The 10,142-nt window shown below is 36.0% G+C and overlaps 1 protein-coding gene and 1 pseudogene across 2 annotated transcripts in view; one reads left to right on the forward strand and one right to left on the reverse strand.

The window, feature by feature from the left end:
• LOC107757929 (cystinosin-like) overlaps positions 1-6,600 on the reverse strand; it is a 9,799-nt gene extending 3,199 nt beyond the window's left edge. The window contains exons 1-10 of one of the 2 annotated variants that reach the window (XM_016575534.1): positions 6,273-6,600; positions 6,112-6,190; positions 5,922-6,009; positions 5,285-5,388; positions 3,712-3,849; positions 3,530-3,629; positions 3,300-3,419; positions 1,955-2,125; positions 310-427; positions 22-215 (exon numbers count right to left, since the gene is read on the reverse strand). In XM_016575534.1, the coding sequence (XP_016431020.1) occupies positions 46-215; positions 310-427; positions 1,955-2,125; positions 3,300-3,419; positions 3,530-3,629; positions 3,712-3,849; positions 5,285-5,388; positions 5,922-6,009; positions 6,112-6,190; positions 6,273-6,336 (1,152 nt within the window). In that variant the 5' untranslated portion in view covers positions 6,337-6,600 and the 3' untranslated portion in view covers positions 22-45. Of the gene's footprint in view, positions 1-21; positions 216-309; positions 428-1,954; positions 2,126-3,299; positions 3,420-3,529; positions 3,630-3,711; positions 3,850-5,284; positions 5,389-5,921; positions 6,010-6,111; positions 6,191-6,272 lie in introns of those variants that run through there. The other variant, XM_016575535.1, reaches the window with a different exon arrangement.
• Positions 6,601-7,857: 1,257 nt separating this feature from the next.
• Positions 7,858-8,784, forward strand: LOC107757913 (uncharacterized; annotated as a pseudogene).
• The last annotated feature ends 1,358 nt before the right edge of the window (positions 8,785-10,142 follow it).

Genomic DNA, 10,142 nt, shown 5'->3' on the forward strand with positions numbered 1-10,142 from the left:
TAAAAAAGATAGAAAAGTCCATATGTAATCTTTATATTGCTGCGGTTATGTTTTAACACTGGCGTGTTGGTCATTCTGATCATCTAAATCATGATACATTGGCTCTCGGTTCCTATACAGACAATAATGCTGTACGATGAACACAACATCGAAGAATATGGACAGCACACCCAGTCCAAACTTTGTGGGGTCTCCAAATATAAACATCCATTTATCTGTCAAGGAAACACACAAATTAAAACAAATGTTTGAGTGCATTCTAATGTCTTTAAAGCATTGGCGCATAGCAAAGTGTTTGTGCGGTCTCACCGTTGTTATAGGCCTGAAGGAACATTTGAAGTAAACTGAAACTGCCCCCTGTGAAGTCCAGCAGCACATTCCCGATGCTCCATCCCGCTGTGCTCTGCCTGCGGTAGTTCATATAAGCCTACAAAATAATCCAGAACTAATGAACAATGTAAAATATGCTGCACAATATATTTAAACCTGTTTTCAAAAAAAAAAAAAGATACAAAAAATAACATCTTTTTGGGAAGTGGAACCAAACGTAGTGAAAATGTCAAGAATATGTCAACAGACGGCGATCAAGTTGTAATTATTTTAAATTACTTTAAATGAAACGTAAATGAAAAATATACACACACATGCAGGTGGCCATAAGTTTGGAATAATCAAGTTTTTTTTTTATGTTTTAGAAAGAAGTAATTTATTTGGGGGGAAAATTTTAAAATTCAAAACCAGTAAAAACTGTAATATTGTGAAATATTATTACAATTCAAAATAACTGTTTTCTATTTGAATTTATTTTCCAATATAATTTATTCCTGTGATGGCAAAGCGTAATTTTCAGCTTCACCCTGATAATAATAAGAAATGTTTCTTGAGCAGCAAATCAGAATATTATGTGACACTGAAGACTGGAGTAATGATGCTGGAAATTCAGCTTTTTAATTAATTTAAATGAAAAAAATTTTTTATTTCTGCTTACTGGGTTTTTGATCAAACAAATGCAGCCTCGATGAGCATAAAAGACTTCTTTAAAAAACATTAAAAATCGTAATTATTCCAAACTTTTGGCCACCAGTCAATATTACAAACATGAATATATATATATATACATATATATATATAAAATGTTTCATTATTTTTCCTATGCACCATTAACAATTTCTAACATTTACCCCTAAAACATGTTACACAAATTATGTTACTCCAATATTCAATCACAAAACAAATCTAAGCTTCGGGACGCTTGGGTGCAGTTTCTTAGGACATTAGGAGGGTTACTTTTATCACGATTCATTTGAAACTCTTTTTCAATCTACAGTTACAAGCCACAACTATAACCAAGTGTACAAGACTGTTAAAAAGAGGAAGTGTGAAATCTATGTTTAGCATTTCAGTGAACTGCATCGAAGCCTACTGCACTGCTCTATGAAATGCCATTATTTTTAAACAGATCAATCAAAAAATATATATTCGGTCATAACTTACTCACCCTCATACCATTCCAAACCATCATGACTTTCTTTCTTCCACTGAATACAAACCCCCATGGCTCTCAAATTTCTTTCACACATGTGAATATTCAAAAATAGTGGCTAAAGCCATATCATGCCAGGTTTGATTCTCATGTGTCTCATGAGTGAAGAAAACACACTGAGTGTTTTCAACTGAAAGCAAGAGATCTGAGAGCTACAAATTGGGGGGGGGGGCGAACATTTTGCATATAATGCAAAGTTGTTTTTGGAGTTTGACAGCCTCAGTTCTCATGCACTTTCCTTTGCAAGGAAAATATCTGATCAACATTTCCTTTTGGATTTCGTTGGAAGGATTTAGTTTGGATTTTTTCAAGTCAGGTTTGGAATGACATCATGGTGAGTAAGTGATGAGAGAATTTTATTTTGGGGGGCATTTCTTAAACCTTTTGCGGTGTGAGATGGGAGAGTTGTACCTGAGGGATGTACTTTACAAGTGTGACACCCAGTTTAATGTAAGAGAAATAGTACAGATAATCCAGCCAGGAGATCTTCTGTGCCACAGCAACAAACAGGGAGACAAACGCAAAGGTCCAGCCAATCGCTAATAACCCAATGGCCACTTTGGAAACCTTTTGCCCTCCTCTCTATAAAATAATAATAATAAAAAAAACAGTTAGAAAAGCAATGCAATTTCCTTCTCTTAATTTTCATTTTATTTAATCTTTTTTATATTTTATAATAGCAAAAAATATACTTTTTTAAAATTAAAAACTATTTTTATAACTTATTTTTTTACTACTTTTATTAATTTATTTGTTTGTTAGTTATTATAATACATTACTCCAAAGTTTGGGGTGAGTAAGATTTTTTATGTTTTTGAAACAACATGATTCTTATGCTCACCAAGGCTGCATTTATTTGATGAAAACCTGTAATTTAGTGAAATATTATTAGAATTTTAAATAACTGTTTTCTATTTTTATATATTTTAAAGTGTAATTTTTGTGATGCAAAGCTGAATTTTCAGCATCATTACACCAGTCTTTTCTTATTATTATCTCTGTTAAAAAAATTTTTAAAAAAAAAAAGCAGTTATGCTGCTTAAAAAGTTTGTGGAAAATGTGACCTTCAGGATTCTTTGATGAATAAAAAGTTGAAAAACAAAATTTATTTAAATTTTTTTTAAGTAAAATCATTTTTTAATTACTGCATCCTTACTAAATAATTTTTAAAAAATCATTTATTTCAAAAAATCTTATTGACCCCAAACTCTTGAACAGATTTGTGTGTTAATAAAATATTAATATATTTGTGACCCTGGACCACAAAACCAGTCATAAGGGTCAATTTTTTGAAAATGAGATTTATACATCATCTGAAAGCTGAATAAATAAGCTTTCCATTGATGTATGGTTTGTTAGGATAGGACAATATTGGGCCGAGATACAACTATTTGAAAATCTGGAATCTGAGGATGCAAAAAAATCTAAATATTGAGAAAATCGCCTTTAAAGTTGTCCAAATGAAGTTCTTAGCAATGCATATTACTAATCAAATATTAAGTTTTGATATATTTACAGTAGGAAATTTACAAAATATCTTCATGGAACATGATCTTTACTTAATTTACTTTTATGATTTTTGGCATAAAAGAAAAATCGATAATTTTGACCCATACAATGTTTTTTTGGCTATTGCTACAAATATACCCCAGCGACTTAAGACTGCTTTTGTGCTCCAGGGTCACATATGTGTGTGTAAAATAATATATCATTATTATTATTAATTCAATTTATACGGTAATGCTTTAATGTTTACCTCATAGATGGCACACTGGCAGACATAGACGAGAGTGAGAAGTACTGCATGAAGACTGAAGAAGACATCATTGGCATCGACAGGAATGACCCCATTCGGATCGTTCCGTAAGAACTCCTCCTGCAGATGCACCATTTATCATCTCCATTAAAAAAAAACCATAAGTAGAAAAAATGCTGCAAAAGACTGGACTAAATAATTACAACCTGAAAGCTGTCAAGTGCACACACCTGTATATACGTCACCCAGAACAGGCCAACGTTGAACACACTGTAAGCAATGAATCCAGTCAGGTTGAGAGCGAGGAAATCAAAACTGAGGCCTACCACACTGAATGAAACATAACACACACATTAATCATCAGCTTTTTTACTCAGTCTAAATCCTCGAGTTTCAACAAATCATCTTGTACCTGCGTCGTTTCCAGTTCTCATACGCCTGTGGGTAGAACGACACAGACCAGGCCAGGAAGTAAATCCAGCCAATGATTTGGTTGATGATGAAAAGAACGTTGCTTCTGACAATCAGGAATCTGATTCGCGTCTCTATGCTGGAAAAAGACAATCCCCTCTAGCGGTTATTTTCATGGTGTTTTTGTTAACACACATCTACAATAAAACAGGACAGTAAAAAATCACTTTATTAAAGCCAAGTACAAGTAAAGCCACGACTCGGTATTAGAATATTATAGAATCTTTTTTTAGTTCAATTTAAAGGGACAGTTGGTCCCCATTAGGGCCTTTCGCACCGCTTTAGTTCCAGAACTAAATGTACAGTACTAAAGTACTGGGACGATTTTGCGCGAACTATTTCCCAGTACCATTTAAAGGGTTGCATTCGCACCGAGAGTGTGTACTAAGAAGTGACGTAAGCCGGTCGACAGCGTCGTCATTTGTGCGTGGCGTTCAACAACAGAAACAAAGAACAACATTAACTACAGGAGGATGGAGGACGCTGTGATTGGAGCTGTGTTTTTGTTGTGTCTCGCGGGTTTCACAATAATGGACATGGAAAGTCGACGTATACGTAAAGCGATTGAAAGAATGGAAAGGAGGACTAGAATCTCCAACGACAACTGGCAGTGCTACATTTGCTACAAGTGCCTGCACTTCAGCGTCCGTCCATCTATCGCTGTTCTCCATACTTGCGAAATAAGTTGACACAATGTTTACAGTATGTTTACACGGCATTTAAATCATGGCGGGTGAGGGCGTTTTCGTATGCGTTTGGCCAATCAATGTCTACTTGCGTCACGATTAGTACCAGTTGTGCTGGTTAGACCCTGCTCCGGAGTAGGAGCTAATTTGGTTCTCGAAAAAGGCAGTCCGGTACTAAAATCGCATCCAGTTCCGGCGGTGCAAAAACGCCACAAAGTGGGTAGTTCCACAATTAGTTCTGGTACTATGAAAAGGTTCCCGCGGTGCGAAAGGCCCTATTGACTTCCATAGTATGAAAAAAATAGTCAATGGGGACCATCAACTGTTTGGTTCCTCATATTTTTCAAAATATCTTCTTTTGTGTTCAGCAGAAGAAAGAAACTCATACAGGTTCGAAAGCGTAAACGGTAAATGATGACAGATTTTTCATTTTTGGGTGAACTATCCCTTTAAATGTATTGGCATAGTGCTTTTAACAATAAGCACAGTTCACCTATTACTCAGCGGCCCACTTGCACCGTTTGAAATCCCCTAAATTAAGGAACTAAATAAATAAAACTGGTTTTGCAAGATACTGATGCAAATGTCTCCAAGTCTGGTCATAATGCATCCACACGTTTTGCTTCAATAATAAAATAAACTGTAGTAAAAATAACTGTATGGGAAAAATGAATCTTTATAAAGAATGCCCGTGTGATAAACAGAATCTAAGCCGAAGAAGAGTTCTCGAGAAACCAATAGGAAGCTGTAAGAGAACGTCACTTATGCCATTTTTATCCAGTACGGTTTAATTGGTGACAGATTAAGATCATTTAGCTTACAATGCACCTTTTTATGCGAGTGTTATTGCTGGAAAGGTAAGCAGTCACCTGACCAACCCCTTTTGCCTGCACTTCAAAAGATACAGATATGTTTCCTGCCGGCACGACAACCTGAACAAGATGAGAGAGGACAAATAACAAAGCTATTTAACATTGCTTAAGTTAGCAGTGTTTTATAGAACTCATTTGTCTGAAGTTAATATAATTATTCATGGACAGCTCCGCTCAAAAATAATCCTGATGCAGGCTATAGATTGGGTATGGACGGCACAGATATTGACATTTTAATATACATATGACATGAATGATATATGATGCCTGATATTATCACTCTATAGATGTTTTAGAATTTAAAAATACGATTTACACTTAAGCTTCAATCCAGAATTTTACATGATCCGTATGAAAGCAAGCATCAAAACATAATATACGGTAGGAAAGTAACTTGTAACCACAGGAAGCTATTCTGTTTGAACATGTGCAAAATAACACAATAATTTATTAGTTATTTACTAGTTTACTAATTCCTATCAGAGTGAACTGTAATAACAACAGAATCTTTGTACTCAGCATCAAATTTTGAATATGATTAAGACAAACAGGTGCATTTAAAATCTGCATAGGCTCAAAATAAGTGCATATACCTCATCAGGAAGTAGAATTATTGAAGAGACATTTCTTGATTTATATGTGATATTGAAATAAACCGTTACAGATGTGTTCAGCGGTGAACTGTGAACGTAAACACATAAAAGCCACATTAAATAAATTACTCCCCAAAACATATATTTCATATTTACTCACAGATAGTCAAATCATTGCTTACAATCGTACCTTAGTGTAATGGTGAGGTTTTCTGCAGATTGTTCCTGTAGATTCACTGTTGCTGGAGCCTTGATGGTCACTTCTGGATCTGTAAATATAGTGATATTAACTTTTCCTTATTCTTCTCGGTGTAATCTCTTATTTTTGTATATTTAAAACATTATATTTACCACCAAACGCTGAGTGCGCGCAGACAGACAGCGTTACGAGAAACAGCAAGACAGTCTGCTTCATCTTGACATTATATTTATAATCTTACACAGTGTAATTATTAATATTCATTCATACGCTCTCGTTAAAACTAAAGCGAAAACGCGTCCTAACTCGCTTAGTGCTTGAAAGACAAATCCGATTAAGTCGCGTTACAGACCATGAACTGTCAGTCGATGAGTGACTCATTCAGTACATTTAAAGTAAAAAAAAAAAAGCGTAAATTTATCACGGAAGGAAACTGATTTTTATCAGTCTGTAGTTCCGCATTAGACATTTTAGATCACGTGACACGGGTCAGCTGACTTGAGCTCTCCTCATTAACTACAGGAGCATCTAAAAAGCTTGTGTGTTTGTCCAGTTTCCTACGCATCCTTTAATCTCTTCATTGTCATCTTCTTGAGGTTAAGGTTTATGAAAACTCATTTTGAAAACACATCTAAGTTAAAAGATTTTGTAGAGAATTTAGTGTAATCTGACAGAGTTGATGATCTGTACGATACTGGTGATGAAGTGACACTGAAATAGTTTCTGTGATTTTTATTTCTACATTTCATGGTTTTTTTTTTCTGGAAATGCTGTTATTTATGTATGTACTGTATGTATGTATTGATTGTATGTTAATTGTCGTTTTTGATGATGAATATTCTATAACTGGAACTTTGACTTTGATCAAATAAAATTAAAATAAATAAAAACTGTATCCAAAACTGCAGGATTCAATTCATACCCCACTCTTTAAATAATTTGGAAGTGAAATCAGAATTTCACTTGATTCCTGATCAGAATGGAAGTTTGAATTGTTTGTAAAATATAATTAGAATTGTGTTAAAGTTTTTTGGGGCTAAACAGTGTGAAAACAGTGCAGTAGTTTGCATGCAATCTTGTTTACACTTTTTGGACACTTTTTACTCTTGTATTTCATTAGAATGTGGGAAATGCTGTTATTTATTTATTTAGTTATTGTTTGTTTGTTTGTTAATGAATGTTCTTGATTAATATTACAACTAGAAGTACAAGGCGGTTCTAGCTTGTGCCCGGGCGAACCACCCCTAATGCCACCCCTAAATAAATGTATGTATATATATATATATATATGTGTGTGTGTGTGTGTGTGTGTATGCCAAATTTGGGGGCTCAAGCCCCTGCCCTTTTTCAAAATTAATCAAAAGTGCCCCTCTCAGACAAATAACAATGATAATATTGTGGTCAATAAAACAAAATGCAATGAACATGACAATGTGTACAAAACAGTAACGAATTGCTCAAAAGTCAAAAAATGTATTATCTGTTAGTCTGAGGCATTGCCATAACACATTGCTATGGGTTGCATGCATTTTGCTTGACTGACTGATATTGCCACTGATTTATATCTCTATTATAGATCAGTGGATTTTGAGTGAGGACCAAAGATGGTGCCTTGTTAAGACAACGTTTTCAGAGCTCCTGACCAAATTTTATTGGTTTAGAAAGGCTATATCAATATATTATTTTGTTACGTTTGCTGGACCAGTTTTATTAGTACATCCAATTGAGAGCACAAACATGCCAAAGTTTGACAAACGCAAAGAGCGATCAGACATTGATATTGTCAACATTAGTATGGATGTCCATGATTATGCTTCTCCTGCTGAAAACGAGCTAGATCTCTGGGCATCTTCACTCCCTGTCGCTCCTAGCAAGTCACCTGTTCATAAAAAAGGTAAATCTTCAAGTCCAGACGAGCAGGCCGACTCTGCCATCATTTCCACACTCTCCTCTTTGATCAATACTCGGTCTGACGCACTTGAAGGTATGATTAGCGCCAATGCTCTTAAGATAGAAGGACTGTAGAAAACAATAGACTTTGTGTGTGCCGAAGTACAAGATCTAAAAAAGAATGTGAAAGATGCAGATTCCAGGCTCAAAGCTCAAGATCGTCTCACAGGCACCTGGGAAACACGCATTTCTGATCTGGAGAGATATTCTCACAAGTGGAATTTGAGATTGTTAGGGGTGCCTGAGTCTTACAAGGAAGATATCAGATCTGAGGTAATTCGAATCTGCAGCGAGACTTATCCCGAGGCCAAAAGCAAGTACCCTGACGTTGTGGACACTGTGCATCGGCTAGGGAGGAGAGGTGACAACACAAAACCTTCTGTCATTATCATGCAATTTACCTCAAGGGTTATCCGTGATGCCTTATGAAAAGCTGCCAAGAAGTCCCAGTTTCTCAAAGACAACAACCTGCGCTTCGCAGAGGATCAGACTTCACTAGACTGGGAGAGACGGAAGAGCTTGTGGCCTAGAGTGAGAGAGGTGAGGGCTTCTGGAAAAGTGGCTTATTACATCGGAGCGCGTGCGTTCATTGAAGCTGCAGAGATTACTTTGAGTTCCATCATGAGGATCGTGTACTATAACTGTTTTTCTATGGTGACTGTTACCTGTCACTATGGCATTTGTGCTATCATCGTATTACAGCTGGACCTTTAATTTGGTCATTTAAAATGGTCATCTAAGCTCTGTTCATCTAAAAAAAAATTCTCATCTATCAGTCAATTTTGACTTTTTGCCTTTGTTTTGATTCTTGTTAACAGCTGTTCATTGCTGTTCGTTTATCAAAGTCGATATCGTTCATTTCTCTTAATGCCAAGGGTCTAAGAAACAATGTGAAGCGCAAAGCCCTTTTTCGTTTGTTTGTTAAAAACCATGGATCAGAATTTTGCTTTTTTTCAAGAAACCCATTCCACACAGGATGATGTTACATTTTGGAGATCGCAGTGGGGCAGTGATGTATGGACGTCTCACGGCACCGAGCGATCAGTGGGTGTCACCATTTTAAAAATTAGTTTGCCAGCGATCCCAAGGGTCATTTTCTTTTGGTTTCACTTGGCCAGACCATGTATGGGTATAATTCTTCTAAAGAAAATACCACCTTAATGGATGTGATCATTGAATTATACAGTACTGGGTAAATAAATGCCCCAATGCTGTTCTTATTTTAGGTGGAGGATTTCAATGTGGTATTAAATAGTGATTTGGATATGTTTCCCCCTAGAGCTGCTTCTATAAATCCAATTAGTTAGTCAGTAGTAATTTAGCTAAACTTAAAAGAGTAGAAGAAAATAAGGTGGTGTCTAAATTTGCAATACTTTCTTCTGAATCTTACAAGCTTGAGTATGCTGACCTGCAATCTAAATTAAATGAGATGTACACTTATAGGGCACAGGGTAAGATCTAGACCAGTGATGGGCAAACTTGGCCCTTCCAGGCCACTTTCCTGCAGAGATTTGATCCAACCCTGATAAAACTCACCTGCCTGTAGCTTTCTAGTAGTCTTGAAGACAATGATTAGCTGGATCAGGTGTGTTTGATTAGAGTTGGAGATAACTCTGAAGGAAAGTGACCTGGAAGGGCCAAGTTTGCCCACCCCTGATCTAGACAAAAATGGATGGAGGAGGGCGAATGCAACTCAGCATATTTTTTCAGATTAGAAAAGAGTCGCTTAAGAACTTCATTAACTGAAACTCTACATCTCGGGGGACAGTCACTAGTAATAATCCTCAAGAAATTGCACATTTCTGTGCTAAATTTTACAGTAATCTTTACCAAAACAAAATGTGTGTGTGTATATGAGCAATATCACTCGAGTACGAGCGCGATACCGGCTCTATATCAGCATGGCTGTGATTAGGCCAACTGAAGAGGCAGCCTGTACTTTTCTGGAGTCTGTTAAAAATTGCAAGACTATCTGAAAAAATTGCAAGACTATTGAGTTAGTAACTCAATTATAGAACTTGGGTGAGTTATTGATTATAGAATCAATAACTCACCCAAAACGGACAGGGTTA

This window comes from Sinocyclocheilus rhinocerous, unplaced genomic scaffold, assembly GCF_001515625.1.
Source record: "Sinocyclocheilus rhinocerous isolate Xijiao unplaced genomic scaffold, SAMN03320098_v1.1 scaffold324, whole genome shotgun sequence".
In the NCBI taxonomy this organism is placed as follows: domain Eukaryota; kingdom Metazoa; phylum Chordata; class Actinopteri; order Cypriniformes; family Cyprinidae; genus Sinocyclocheilus; species Sinocyclocheilus rhinocerous.